This window comes from Leptonotus elevatus, chromosome 16 (assembly GCF_054856555.1).
Source record: "Leptonotus elevatus isolate MCC_2025b chromosome 16, RoL_Lele_1.0, whole genome shotgun sequence".
Taxonomy (NCBI): Eukaryota; Metazoa; Chordata; class Actinopteri; order Syngnathiformes; family Syngnathidae; genus Leptonotus; species Leptonotus elevatus.
Window position 1 is genome coordinate 19024928 of NC_141254.1, and position 14553 is coordinate 19039480.

General features: G+C 46.8%; 2 protein-coding genes across 4 annotated transcripts in view; one reads left to right on the forward strand and one right to left on the reverse strand.

Moving 5' to 3' along the window:
* Positions 1 to 94: 94 nt before the first annotated feature.
* On the reverse strand, positions 95 to 7136 carry LOC147161216 (trafficking protein particle complex subunit 14-like). 2 transcript variants are annotated; one of them, XM_086057701.1, is made up of 13 exons: positions 6865 to 7136; positions 5584 to 5912; positions 5406 to 5501; positions 5078 to 5207; positions 4106 to 4192; positions 3918 to 4038; positions 3668 to 3815; positions 3281 to 3363; positions 2104 to 2255; positions 1674 to 1810; positions 1237 to 1315; positions 517 to 631; positions 95 to 413 (listed from the first exon to the last, which is right to left on the reverse strand). In XM_086057701.1, exons 1-13 carry the CDS (start codon positions 7058 to 7060, stop codon positions 245 to 247), a joined length of 1842 nt encoding a protein of 613 aa, XP_085913827.1. In that variant the 5' UTR covers positions 7061 to 7136; the 3' UTR covers positions 95 to 244. The 2 variants fall into 2 exon arrangements, with proteins under 2 accessions (XP_085913827.1, XP_085913828.1); XM_086057702.1 differs by lacking the exon at positions 4106 to 4192.
* Positions 7137 to 8645: 1509 nt separating this feature from the next.
* Positions 8646 to 14553, forward strand: part of nup98 (nucleoporin 98 and 96 precursor) — a 17600-nt gene continuing 11692 nt past the window's right edge. Inside the window, exons 1-13 of one of the 2 annotated variants that reach the window (XM_086098889.1) lie at positions 8646 to 8847; positions 10033 to 10142; positions 10358 to 10453; positions 10531 to 10722; positions 10793 to 10932; positions 11077 to 11184; positions 11273 to 11453; positions 11548 to 11759; positions 12605 to 12742; positions 12818 to 12953; positions 13575 to 13667; positions 14287 to 14418; positions 14523 to 14553. The exon at positions 14523 to 14553 is cut by the window's right edge and continues 103 nt beyond it. In XM_086098889.1, coding sequence (XP_085955015.1) covers positions 10064 to 10142; positions 10358 to 10453; positions 10531 to 10722; positions 10793 to 10932; positions 11077 to 11184; positions 11273 to 11453; positions 11548 to 11759; positions 12605 to 12742; positions 12818 to 12953; positions 13575 to 13667; positions 14287 to 14418; positions 14523 to 14553 — 1538 coding nt within the window. In that variant the 5' untranslated portion in view covers positions 8646 to 8847; positions 10033 to 10063. The remainder of the gene's footprint in view (positions 8848 to 10032; positions 10143 to 10357; positions 10454 to 10530; positions 10723 to 10792; positions 10933 to 11076; positions 11185 to 11272; positions 11454 to 11547; positions 11760 to 12604; positions 12743 to 12817; positions 12954 to 13574; positions 13668 to 14286; positions 14419 to 14522) is intronic. The other variant, XM_086098891.1, reaches the window with a different exon arrangement.

The following is a 14553-nucleotide window of genomic DNA, read 5'->3' on the forward strand; positions in this document are numbered from 1 at the left end:
AGGAAGCCGCTGTAATATTAGACGTTCTTTGCAGAGGATAAGGAAAATATGCCCGTGATTATCTGCTATAGTGAAGATTGTACACAGTGTGAGACCGCGATAAAACAACGTCGCTTCAAAGTTGATGGCGCCTTTCGAGGCACCCAAGGACATTCGGATGTCCTCCTTGACCTGAGTGTCCTGCTCCCCGGTTGTCCTTTGAGATGACCTGGTAGGCGTCCTTAGTGTCCTCCTCGATGTCTTCCTAGACGTTCTCCCCGCATATCGGATCCACCACCAGAACTTTACACTCCCGCTTGGCAATCTTGTCCAACGACAGAAGGCTTTTGTCCTGCGGCGGCAAGTAGAGCGGCCGGCCCACCGGAGATCCCACCGGCGGCGTGATGGCGCGCCGCTCCATGGCGCTGCCCGTCCTGAACCACACACACAGTAAGGTCTACTGGCGTCACTGTACAGAACCCCTTCGCCGTGTAAGGGACGAAAGGCAAAATTGTGCGGCCTTGGTCTCGGTCTGACCTCATGATGTGCGAGCGAGACGGCTGCTGGTGGGAGAAAGATTGGGAGCGACCCAAACTGGCCTGGTGGCGGTCCAGCAGGTCTCGCATGGCCGGGCTGGATGGGCTGTTTTTACCTGAGCGGATTCAGACTCGGAATCAGGCGACTCGATTGTGAGCAGAAGGTGATGGGTCATGTTTAAGCGCAAGCACAACAACACAACGTCTGCCTAATGTCTACTTGGTGTCTTCTTAAGGTCTCCTCAATTCCACCTGAACTCATTCATCTCGTTCTATTTTAAATAATATCATGGTCCCAAAAACCTACTATTTATACGTTTTTTTTATGCTAGACCATACAGAAGGCTTTAATGCAGCCTGAAGAGAATGCTTGAAGCAATGGTAGTTATTACAAAAAACGGCCAGCAGGTGGCAGCAGAGTATGAGATCAACCAGGGCCATGTTGCAAAAAGGTTCTTTTCCCCAGTGTTTTAAACAGGTTTGTGAATAATGATTAGACTTAGCTATATTCTAATGCTAATTGCTGAAAACAGAAACAGGTGAAAGAAGGGACTCTAATCTTTCTTTTGGTAGCTTCCATTTTTTTTGATAGCAATAAAACACAATATTCTGTGGGCCTTGCGAAATCAGTCAAATTCCAGTCAAACGGCCGGGAGCGAAGGAGGTTGCTTCAGCGAAGATGCCTGTTGACCTCTACATGGTCTACCCACAGCGCACTTACGTGAGAGCGGCCTGGCGTCGGGCGGCGGGTTGGAGAAGGACGCTGTGAACTGCAGCTTGAGCTTCATGTGCTGACTCAACTGGAGGAGAGGTGGACCGGGTCAGCCATCACTCATTCAGTTCTTACTCGCTAATCGCCATATACATGCGGAATATATTTCTAAAATGGACTCTTTTTATGTATTTTCATTCATTTCAATGAATTTCGGATGACATTCGTAAACTGATGTTCTTCTGTAAAGTAGTGGCAAATGGCTACTAACAATGCTATATAGTTAATATTAACTCATTAGTCCACATAGAGTTGACTAAATTGTCAACTCAAAATCCCTTTTGGTATTGATCGGGCAGATTACCCTCTGGATAACTAAAAACTATTTTGGTTGACCCGCAGGTCAGAGAGAAGGTGAGCGCGACGGCTCCCCCTGCAGGCCGTACCTCGTAGAGTCCCGGTCGGAGGATCTGGAAGGCCACGCTGAAGGTTAGAGTGCTGCCTTTGCGACAATGGCCCAGGTTGCTGAGGGGGGTGTGGCACACCACCGCAGACAACGTGGCGTCCTCTCTCTGGCCGCGCCCTGAAAGCGCAAACGCGTTGCACGGTCAAGTACAACATCCCTTTTTGAAGTTCAAAGTTTATTCATCTGTTCATGTTTCCCCATTGAAATGAGTAAAAAAAAAAAAACATGTCAGCCAACAAAAAAATGGTGGTGATGTGTTTTTAGTAACAACAGTCGGACTCTGGACCGAGTAAATGAAGACGTTTTAAGTGTTAGTTGCACGTTAAATACGTAATGACCAATTCATGTGTCGCTTCCCCGTTTGCGTTGAATTTGTTTCAGCCACTAGAGGCCGCCAAATCCAAACTCACCCTCCGGAGTCCAGGCCAGCCGCACGGACAGGAAGTCCTGCAGGTTGTTGAGCAGCACGTATTTGACCTTGAAGTGCTCCTTGACCTTGACAGTGCTGGGGCAGCTGGCCGTCATCACGAACCTGGGCTGGTCCAGGCGGACGCTTGGCAACCTGCCGGGACGCACACCACAGGGAAGTGAGACACTGCAAATGCTTCTTGAGGGCATTTTTCAAAATGGCCGATAAGAGAAGCAAGTATTCCCCTTCATTCTTTTGATGTTGGCTAATGCGAACGATTGGTGGCAAATGTGTAGTCGTGTGCCGGCCTAAAAAGTCACAAGCGACTGGCGTGAAAACGTTCTCAGTCGACAGTAATCTGGAGAAACATACAAGTAAGGAAGCAAGGTATATTTTTCAAGCGTGATCGTGAGCTAATTCTGCAATATTTGCTCCTCAGTTCGCAATGTTAGCAAAGCTGTGGAAACGTGTACGACCAGTTGCTAGCATAACAGATTCAACCAATGCTAGCTAAGTTAAGTTTTACTTTTGTACTTAACTCATTGACTGGCAGCCATTTTCAGTGAAGCAACCCCCTTCGCTCCCGGCTGTTTGACTGGACTTTGACTGATTTTGCAAGGCCCACAGAATATTGTGTTCTATTGCTATCAAAACATGAAAGCTACCAAAAAGAAAGAAAAATTTGAGTCTCTTCTTTCATCAGGATTTTTTTTTTATATTTCTATCTGTTTCCATTTTACAGCAATTATCAGTAGAATATAGTTTCATCATTATTCACAATTCTGCTTTAAATTGTGGGGGGGAAACGCTTGTTTGCAACATGGCCCCGGTTCATCTTTTTTGCTCTGCTGCCACCTGCTGGCCGTTTTCTAGCATTTTCCTCAGCCGTTCTCTGCAGTTGAGAAGGCTGCACCAAAACCTTCTGTATGCTCTAGCATAAATATATATATTTTAAAAAACATATAAATACGTCTTTGGGACTCTTAAAACATTTACAATAGAACGTATTTATACGTTTTTGGGAGCAAATGACTTAAGTACATTTGAGACGCTTCACCCAAGTGAAGGAGTTGAATCAGTTTTGCTTCCATACGTATATGCGAGTACTTTTGTCACCTCAGGAAGAAGCTAATATAGCGTTTGGCTAGCGTGTGGCAAGCGGGTCGAGGCGCTCAAACCTGTAGTGGGTGTAAATGCAGTTGGTGAACGGCATCTTGGGAGTTGACCACTGCAGCACAGCAACGAGAGGAACCTCCATTCCCTGAGCAGGACACAAACGTTGGTGGGAGCAAGGCATGCATTTACAAATCAGGCTTTGGGATTTTTTCCCTCCAATCTAAAAACAGCTGGGTCAAAAGTAGCCCAATTATGGATCCAAATGGACCCGTGCACTTTATGTGTCAATTTAACCCAACATTCTGGTTTGTTTTATCCAAAATGACCCAATTTTTGGACTCACGTATTTATGAGTTTTACACGAAAAGACCGATTTCTTCGACTCAAAGTTGGGTTATTCTTGGCAAGTGCGTGCAACAGCACTGTGAGGCAATGCATTTCAAACGCACCTCATTGGACTCGTCCTGCGGCATGTCGTTGAGGTGCACCTGGAACAGGAAGTCGTGCTCCTCTAAGGCGCCGAGCATGCTGGGAAGGCGGCAGGCGGCGCTGTCCACCTTGCAGAAAGAAGCCATACCCACCTCGCCCGAATGGTGGCTACGGCAGCACGTGGCGGTTAAAAGCGCCCTTCGCCAACTTTGTCAAACGAGACTCTTCAAACCCCCCCCCCCCCCCCCCAAAAAGCTTTTGTGAACGCACCAAACGTTGTCCACCAGCAGCACGGAACCGTCGGGCATGACGGGAAGGTAGGAGGCGTTGAGGTCCGGCAGAATGCGAACGTCCCGCACGCTCACCTCCTCCTGCGACGACTTGTTGAGCACTGGGAGGGACCAGAGAAGAAAGAAAGTCACGTCCTGTTTTGACGTCCGGGCGTTGGCGTGCCGTACCTTTGAGCACAGCCAAGTGGCGCCCCGAAACGCTCATCAGCTTGCAGCGGACGGCGGGAGGCGGCAGGACGGTCAAGGTGGTGCTGACTGAGTCAAAACAAGTGTGGACAAGTTTGAGGAACGCCTCTAGCAGGGCCTTCGAACGTCACCAGATCATCTCGATTAGCAGAAGCTAATTCCGGTCCTCGAGGTCCGGAGTCCTGCAGGTTTTAGATGTTTCTGCCTAACCAACACACCTGATACTAAAGACTAGGATCGTTATCAGGCATGCTGATTATCAATCAGGTGTGCTAGTGGGCGGAAACATCTAAACCGGAATTGGTGAACCCTGGTCTATGGCTCTAAAAAAACTGTTGGGTTAAAAAAATAACCCAAATCGGGTCCAAAAGGGACATACGCAATTTTTGTGCAATTTGTTTAACCCCAAAAATTGGGACCAATGAATAACACACAAAACAACCCTTTTTTTGTTTTTTGAGTCAAAAAACATTTTGGGGTTGTTTTGTAAAAAAAACAATTAAAATTATTTTTTTTGGGGGGGGGGGCGTGCAAGACATCCACAATTTTGTTTTGTGGGTCATTCGTTTGACCCAACTTTTTGTGTTACTTTTTTAACCCAAAATCGATGGGTCAAATGAATGACCCAAACATTTTTGGTTGAATAATAGCCCAAAAAGTTGGATCAAATGAATGAATCACAAACCAACCCAATTTATTAATTTTTGGGGGGGAAACAACTTTTTGGGGTTGTTTTATACAAAACAACAGATTTTTTGTGTGTGTGTGTCTTGTTAGGACGCCTCCTGCATTGTGAGGCATTCTGGCAACATCCCACCGGAAAAGTTGCATCGACAACGTATGCAGCGACAGATTTCTTTGTTTTGTTAAAAAAAAAAAATCGATGCCATCATGGGGCTGTTGAGTGAATATTTTTGAGGAAAAAAACTGATGCGCGAACCGTGAAGAGCAAACCTTGAGCCTTGAAGGTGTTCAGGTCGTGCCTGAAAGTGAGCGACGGCTCCCGTTGCTGCAGGACGCTCAGGTAGCCCAACTCCTGCACCTCCGCTTGCTCCGCCTCCTTCTTCCACACCGTGACCATCACCTGAGGGCCACACATTGGACAAATCGGAAGGCAAGTGCGGACCGGAGAAAAAAAAAGGCAACGACGCGTTCTGAAAAGAGAATCGCTACGTCACAAAGATTGAGGACGGACGAGGCCCCGCGAGGACCAGACGGCCCGTGGAGCGCGAAGCTACAACTCGACAGACATTTTCTGAAATGCGGACGTGTGAGGGGCCACCTTGACTTTGATGGTGTTGACGGGGAGTTTGTCCAGGGAGACGGTGAGCGGGAAGATGACCTCGTCCGCCAGAACCATCGGCTCGTCCAGAGGAGACTGCGCAGCATGAAGGACAAAAGACGAGCGCTCAGACATTCCTCGCACCGCAGGAAAACCTTCCGCGCGTTTCTCCACCGACCTGAACCGGAGCCCTGCGGAACTCCCGGCCGGCCGAGCCGCACCAGTTGTGGATGAGCAGCGGCTTGCAGTCCCGGAAGGTCCGGCATCGCGAGTCCACCCTGCTGCCCAGCGCCGCGATGGCCGCTTCCGCCGCCGCCATGTAGTCGTCCCCGGCGTCGTCGCAGCAGCCCTCGTCCCCGCTGCTGCCGTAGTCGTGGTGGTGCTGGCCGGTCCGGTGGCGGCCGCTCTCGCCCGGGCTCACGCTGGCCACGGCGCACAGAGAGCCGGCCAGCTCGCGCCAGGCGCGACTGCTGCTCGATTCGCTCCCGAAACATTCCGGGTCCCCTGCTGGAGAGGGCGTGTACTGCCTGTCATTCCCGTACCGTAACACGAACAAGTGAAGCCCCACATTTTCGCAGTTCGTTTTCATGGAGGACTACAGAAATCAGATACTATTCATGTTGATAAACTGAACTTCTGAGTATTTGAACAATAAAAAAAAAAAATCTTAATAATTCATCTACTGGTCAACGCTGGTATTTTGATGTTGTTGAATCCAAAAGTGACATTGTTTTTTTCCCGAATTGGCTCCACTTTTTGAGAGATTCCATATATTTGTTTAAGTGCGAAGGATAGTCAAGTTATGACTTTGCTATTCTCTTTATTGTCCAACTTTGATGAAGCTGCATAATGCATCTCTTTTTTTTTTGAAGCCCGACCGTCTTCTTTGCGCTTTTTGATGCGATCTTGCGAAAGACGGCAAATTGCATAACTTATTGCAGAGAACCTTCTATCATGGTTTCATGTGAAAGTCAAGCAAAAAGTCAACAACAACAAAATAAATAGGCATATTAGCAGTAAACGGGTGATGTCATAGCACAAACACTACTTTTGATCAAAGACAATTTAATTTCTATAAGCAATTCAATATCAATAACTCAAAAAGTGAAGCCAATAAAAACAGATGTCATTTGCAGACTCCGCAACCCAAAATTACTGAGAAACCATTTATGGCATACATAGAAAAAAAAAAAAAAGAAAACTGTTGGCCAATGTTTCTAAAATAATTATTGATGAATTTGATAATCGAATAGTTGTTCATCGTTACACCTCTGACTGTATATTTACATTTTAGCCTAGCATGAGTGCTACTGTATCGTGTGGTTGTACACATGCAGAGACTTCTTAATATTTTGCGCCGGATAAGATATGAGTTAACAGAGCAAGCGCTGACGATTTGAAACTATTCCACTCAACATAGAGCATCATCATTCACCCCCCCCCCCCCCCCCCCCCTTACCGTGGCCTGCCTCGGTCGGCGTCGCCCTGCCGGCGTCCCTGCAGCGCAACACCAGCAGGAAGCGGACCGTCTCCCCCAGGTAGAGGTGGCTCCGGCGAGGTAGGCTTCGGTACCGGGCCGGCTCGGAAAGGTCCGTGATGGGCACTGCCGGGAAATACATGAAGTACTCGCACTGAGACTCCATCATCTGCACCATGGCGACGGGCGGGCGAGGAGGACGAAGAGGAGGAAGAGGAACAATAGCGCGAGATCGTTCCCCGGGCCTGATCTAGGGCGCCATCTGCTGGAAGCAACGCTGCTACTGCAGGAGTTCGACGAGGCAGAAGTTGACTTGTCATGTCTATCCTCGGCTATTTTGCCATGAAATAAAAGCAGTGTCGGTTGTCGAAGCATCAAAACATTTGACAATAATCCCACCTATGGCTATGCAATGTTCTGGTGGTTAATGTTTGTCAATTCGGAACTTACGTCACAATTCAAAATGGCGGTCTTACTCGGTGAAATGACATTGTGTCCATTAACTGAATATAAGAGCATTTCTTACATTTGAGGATTTTGTCACGACATTTGATTTAAGATGTATGAAACAACAATACAAGCTATACCACAAGCTATGGTAAATATAGTGAAAGGAATGTTACTTTATGACCTAAGAATACCTACGATTCCATCACTCTTTATTGACGAGGTTAATTTTATAGATAAAAAAATTACTCATAATTTTTTACGTGGTGGCCTTATATCCTAAATATTTTCATTGCCTATAAAAAGGAAAAATTTGTTGAAAGAATATACTCAGGAAATTAGTGAACCCGGTACCTTACTCTACCCATGATATCACTGAAGGCTAAAGAAACACATTTTAAGATGATGAATGATGTTTATCCTTGTGGGGATTTTATGAAACAGGGGTTTAAGGTAGAACAAATTTGCTGTGCTTTTTGTGGCTGTGAATGTAAACACCAAGATATGTTGGCAAGCATTTCAGCGCTGGATTTCGGAGGATAATGATTCACCCACACTGGATTTCAAGAATATTTAGTTGGGGATAGCAATGAAAGACAGAAAAAGGGAAATGATGCTCAATACTTTGATAATAAAACAGTTTATTCACAGATATTGTGTCTTGTTCGACAGCGTGGTTCTGTTATGTGTGCTCAGTTTTAATTCGATGTTGGCTTTTGAATTAAATAAGAAAGCTAAGAGAAAAACAACAACTCTCTGTCCATTAACAAGTGTTGGACTTTAGATCTCTGTAATGTTATTTGTGAGGATAACTTTAATGTCAAAATGTGATAAAATGCGTTTGACTACTATAACATTTGGCTGGTTTATATACTAGTCACAAACACAATTAAGCATAATATGCTGTTTGTTCCAAGCAGCCCTGGATGCAGAGTGCAATTGGAGGCGTGCCCCCACGTCGGGTGGACTTAAACGTTTAACTCCGCCCACACGGGTTTTTCAAAATGGTTTAAACAATTGTTTTCCAACAAAATTGGCAGATTTAATGATGCGCCGTTTTATGATGTAAAGCATTTACAAGTGCAGTACTACATGTCTCCAGCAGATAGCGCATCGGACGGTTGAGGTTACTATTTGGGTTTCGGTCAGTTTTTAATTTTTATTGTTCAATAAAGTGTTCAAAAAATACTGTAATCGTGATGATGTGGTTGTTATAATTCGGGCGTGGATCCCAGAAAACGCGGACAGCAGAGCTCATTCGTAAATCCGTGGCAGCACGTGACGTAATCACGCACAACTGAAAATGCGTCAAACGTCACCGCGCATGTTAAAAATGCGTCCTGGCGTATGTTGGATAGTTTCCCTCCGCGCTGACAAAGCTAACCGGCCAGCTAGCTACATGTCAAGCTAGCGACACATTTTCCAACCTTGTTGTGCATTTCCCCCATTTTTATTATTGTTTTTTTTTTTACTACAAAGAAGCTGGAGGTGGAGAAACGGAGTAATTCGTCCCCGAAGGCAAGTCACCTAACAGCAAGGCCTCTTGTTCGCCGTTTCTTGTGGTTTAAGCAGAGTTAGCCGAACGGCTAGCGTTACTTTCGAGTCGGACGCTCGAAAGTTTTTCACGAGCCTCTTCGCATACTTCTGTGCTTGCTAGTTGCGAGCAGAGACTCCGAAAGCGACGTCGTTCGACCCCCCCACGTAAGACGAAAGTCACTTTGTTGACATGGGCGCGATGAGTTCGGCGAGCTATCGTGCTAGCGGAAAGAATGCTACAGCGTGCTAGTGGACGCTGGCTGTGACGTTAACGGCTTTTAATCAGCTTTATTACATAAAAACACTCGCCAGCTAGTCAAATGTGTTATTTTAGTGATTAACCTGGATACAATGAAATGGAATGTCAAAAAGGGAAAGCTCGAGCAAGCTGGATCATGCTGACTGTGAGGCGTTCACGGTTTCCGATGCTGTTGTAAGTCTTCGCGTTGAGTATTTAGGTTATGTATGTCAAATTTCAGCGATTGGATGATTCACACGAGAGCAGCATTACCAGACAGATCTTTTAACGATGATTCCAGTGATATGAATGTCAATTGTCATGTGATAAATATAAAAAGAATGCTGAATCTGGAAATCAGTTAAAAATGCAACAAATTGTGGTCAATTTATTCATTCTTAATATTAAATCAATTGACCGTTTTCGTTGTACACACAAACTGATTCTACAGAATCCTGTAACTGTTTTGGTCCAATAATGTGTCAGAAAACAAAAATGTTGATGAATGCTTCCAAAGTAAAGCTGGCTTTGCCGATTGTTTTATTTTGATTCGGCACAATTGTAAGTAGTAAGCTTTCTCGCAGGATGACAGAAATCTGACATTTACTGTTTATAGGCTGTGTTAAGAGCGTTTGGCCAATCTTAAGAAGGTCATAAAATGTTTTCGATTTATCGATGATCAAAATAGTTGTTGATAAATTAGTTATTGAGTAATGGTTGCACCTCTACTGGTCATGTTGCTACTTTAAGATTAAATATGAAATAATCATTCAAACCTACCACATTACATTATGAGCAGATGGGGACAGTACTAAAAATAATTCATGTCGATCGCTGTCTCAAACAGTTCGGTTGTCTCTGTTGACTCGTCATGTAAAAATGTTGAGAAAGCAGGACAGGATGTTGATTTGTGTTGTGCTTGTGTGCAGTGAACCCGCTCTGGCCTGCTAGCAGGGCAAGATGTTCAACAAGTCGTTCGGGACCCCCTTCGGCGGAGGCTCGGGGGGGTTTGGCACCTCGTCCACCTTCGGGCAGCAAAGTAAGTAAAGTCAAACAACCGCTGCGTTTGGACTTGAGGACAAACGGGCTCGCTGCGAGAAGGGTCACTTGGCTGGTGTCGTGCCGTGCCGACCGACGGCGGGTTGGGGCGTGGGATAGTGGAGGGGAGGGCGACACCCATCGGAATACAGCGGCGTGGCTCGTTTTTGGCGTTGGGCATGTTGGGCGACGTCAGCGTATGCTCTGTGTGTGCAGACGCGGGCTTTGGGACCACGGGGGGGTTCGGTACATCTGCGTTTGGGGCGACCACCAACACCGGAGGGCTCTTTGGCACTGCACAGAATAAACCTGGTTGGTGGACTCTCTTGTCGCGCCGCGTTGACGCCCGCGCACCGAGTGACGCCCCGCCTTCCTCCTCCCCCTTCCAGGCGGCCTGTTCGGCTCCAGCACTTTCAACCAGCCGGCGACGTCGTCCACCAGCACCAGTTTCGGCTTCGGCGCCCCGAGCGCCACATCCACCAGCCTGTTTGGCAACACGGCGGCGGGGAACACGGCGGGCAGCGGGCTCTTCTCGCAGCAGAACAATGCTTTCAGCGCCAACAAGCCCACGTCCTTTGGAAGTGAGTTGCCGTGGTCGAGTTCGCCCTCGTGCTTTTCATCGGATCACGGCATGTGTTTGCCAAAACGCAGGCTTCGGGACCAGCACCACCGGCGGCGGGCTCTTCGGCGCCACCAACACCGCCGCCAACCCTTTCGGAGGGGCCACGTCTTTGTTCGGAGGCTCGGGCTTCTCGGCCGCGCAGCAGCCCGGAACCACAGTCAAATTTAACGTGAGTAGATGAAGTCTAAATGTGGACCGGTGGCTTGAATTGTCGACAGGATATGACATCACAGGGCTTGGCTTGCAAATGTCACTTGATGCGTTCAATGTTAAGTGCGTGTCCAAGTCTGATGTCTTTCTTTCTCGCACTTAGGCTCCAACCGGAAATGACACCATGGTGAAAGCCGGCGTGACCACCAACATCAACACCAAGCATCAGTGCATCACCGCCATGAAGGAGTACGAGAACAAATCCCTGGAGGTGACTCGGCAGGCGGATCGACAAGTCGGCGCCGGTGGCTGCCCGGCTACTTTTCTGACGGCTACCTTTTTTATTCGTTCCGCTTCAGGAGTTGAGGCTGGAGGACTACCAGGCGGGGCGGAAGGGCGCCACCAACCAAATGCCCGCCGCGGCGGGCGGCCTGTTCGGCGCCGCCGCTCCCGCGCCCAGCGCCCCCGCCGGCCTGTTCGGCTCAGCGGCGTCCAACAACAACTTCACGTTTGGACAGAACAAAAGCACCTTTGGTCAAGGTGCGATCCGATGCCCGCATTGTCAGCGGGGTGCACTTGAATTTTCATCATCTCCTTTCCCAGCGCTCACTCAAACTGTCTTTGTTCGTATCAGCCTCGACGGGAGGCTTCAGCGGCACGACGGGGGGCCTGTTCAGCCAACCCAACCAGCAGCAGCAGCAGCAACAGCAGCAGCAACAACAGCAGCAGCAGCAGCAGCAGGCTGGCAGCCTCTTCAAGCCTTTCGGTCAGACCACCACCACGCAGAGCAGCGGCTTTTCCTTCGGCAACACCAACACCATGGGCCAGGCCAGTGCCAGCACCATGGTGAGACCTGCACGCACACACCTGCGTCCTCTCACACGTGTCAACTGTGCCACCTCCAGTTTTCTTCACACACAAAAAAACTTGAACGTTTTGGAGGCCCTGCCGGATCCCGTTCTGGTCCGTCATAGTCATGACGTAATACAATAAGTTTAAATAATTAGTTCATATTTTACACCTACTGGATTATTTAAAGGGATACTAAACTTATGTACTTCATTTGCAGCAATACAAAAAAATGAATATTCTTCGATATATTGATAACGTGAAGAATTGTCTTGTACATTTATTAACTTTAAAGCAACACAAGACTTGTGACAAACTAACCAGCTATTCTGTGAAATGGTTCATTTCAACTCTTCCCTGAAAAAAGTGTCAATTTATGTTGAGCGATTATAATTTTATAGCACTTTTTATGAATATTTTTGCATTAAATGCTGTATGGACCATTTTGGACAGTCACGTGATCGTCGTATGTTGACATTTTGGGGAAAAAATAATTTAGTAGAAAACTTTAGGGAAGTATTTACTTGTTTAGTTTTTAATTCAGCTTAACATGTGCTGATGGCCCTGGAAGCTTGTTAGAAGTTTTAGTTAAACAAAACTGTCAATTCTATATATATGTTTGAAGTTAAAAGAAAAAGTAATTTTTTTAAAAATTGTATGCAAATATTTTGTCTTTTGCTGCAAATGTTGCACATTGGCTTGAAATATCGGCCATCGCCTTCCTTGACTACAAATAATCGGTATCGGCCTCGAAAAAAACAATCTCCGTCTATCACTAGCGTCCATGCTTGCCCGAATATGAATGGACCTGACTGCATTGTGCTACTTTTGCAACGTCCCAGGGTCTTTTTGGCAACACGGCAGCGTCTCAGTCTGCCGGGTTGTTCGGCGCCGCTCAGACGAGCGCCTCCACTGGCTTCGGTGCCGCCGCCGGACTTTTTGGCCAGGCCACCGCCGGCTTTGGGAGCGTGGGCACTCAGGTAAGAGTGATGAGTCGAAAAGGTGTCAAAATGAGAGCCGGCAGATGCTGACGCACTTAACGTTGCCACTTGCAGCCGAGCATATTTGGAAACAAAGCCAGCGGTTTTGGCACCACCACAACCAGTGCGCCGTCCTTTGGCACCGGCACTGGAATCTTTGGCAACAAGCCTGCGCTAACGCTGGGAGCTGGAGCCAACGCCTCAACATTTGGTAAGAGCAAAGGTTCCTTTTTTTTCGTCAGGCATGTTTTTGCACGTGTCTGGGAGAGGTCAAGTGGCGTCTTGCACATTTTTGAAGCCAAATGTTGAACTTTTTGACCATAATTCTGAAAGGAACGTTTGGCGTCAATGCGATGATCATCAACAAAAAGAACACCGAGTACAGTGAAGCGTAGCGGTATCAGGAACAGAGACTGTTTGTAGAATTAGGAAATAGGAACATTTCCCAGTCGCAGTGTTGGCACAAAACCTTGAGACTTCTGCTCAAATGAAAATGTTAGGGAAAGCCTACTAGAACAGCTGAAGCTCTTCAAATGGTGGCAGGTGTGTGAACACGACCACATCTCTAGTTCCAAGTGGGTGTGCACAATTGTGCAATCATGTTCTCAATTGTTCATTTTTATTTCGCTTTAAAAAAAAAATCTCTTTGATTTGTACTAGTTGAAGAAATATTAGATTTATCATGGTCTTTTTTTAAATCACAAAAATATGACATTTGAACTGGGGTGTGTAGACTTTATAGACGCTGTTGCAGGAAATGACTGTACTTCTTTGACACCTACTGAACTTTTACAACATTTGCTTGTTTGTTTTTTTATTTTGCTGTTTGCAGGCTTTGGCGCTAACCCTGCAGGAGGTAATCTATTTGGCAACAAGTCAACCACTGGAGGGCTTGGCACTGGACTGGGTAACACCTTTGGAGCAGGTATTGGCGGGCCGGGTCCAAAGGATTAATTTAGAATCAGAAAAATGAGGCAGTCTCTTGTGATGTTCTTCCCATCATACGTACATAACGTCAGCCATTTATTTGGGCTTACCGTTGCTTTATATGATTTGTCATTTTTACTGATGTTTTACTGTGTGATCTGTTTGGTGTTTTTCTTGCAGTGGAACCTGTTTTTTTTTTTTTTTTTTTATGCCCCAGTTTTCGTAATAGTCGCTCTCTGTATCTCCTTTAACTCCATATTTTGTAAGCCGAATTCAAGTACGGTGATAAGTTGCTGTGTTAACGGTTTGCAACACGACCTCATATGTCAGCCACTACTGCAGTTTTTCTCTCGAATAACTTTTATTTAATTGTATTTTTTTTTTATAATGAATACACTATTTTGGGGTGTCTGTTACCGATAAATTGGTTTGACATTTTCCTCAGGAACTAATGTTTTTGTTTTCCTACCGATTTTAGTTTTTTCTCCGCCAATTTTGGAATGGATCCCAAATCGTGAAAAATGTTCCACTGTATTTTCTTCTGAATTGTTGACGTTCATCAGAACTGTTGACGTTCTCCATGTGCTCACTTAACTGTCGATGTGTTTGTGGCGCAGTGGGCGCCGGGACCGCGTCTCTGTTTGGGAATAACCAGAATAAGTTGGGCTCCACGTTGGGAGCGTTCGGGACGGGCGGCTTCAACAGCGGCGCCGGCGCGCTCGGATTTGGAGCATCTCAACAGCCCGTCGGTCAGCATCCAGACTCGTGATTTTTCATCTCGCCGAGAGAGAGCGAGTGAGCGCGCCGTGTGAAAATCTGCCATGTTCCCATTGGTTGACTTGTGTCCCTCCAGCGCTGACGGATCCGAACGCAACCGCGGCCCA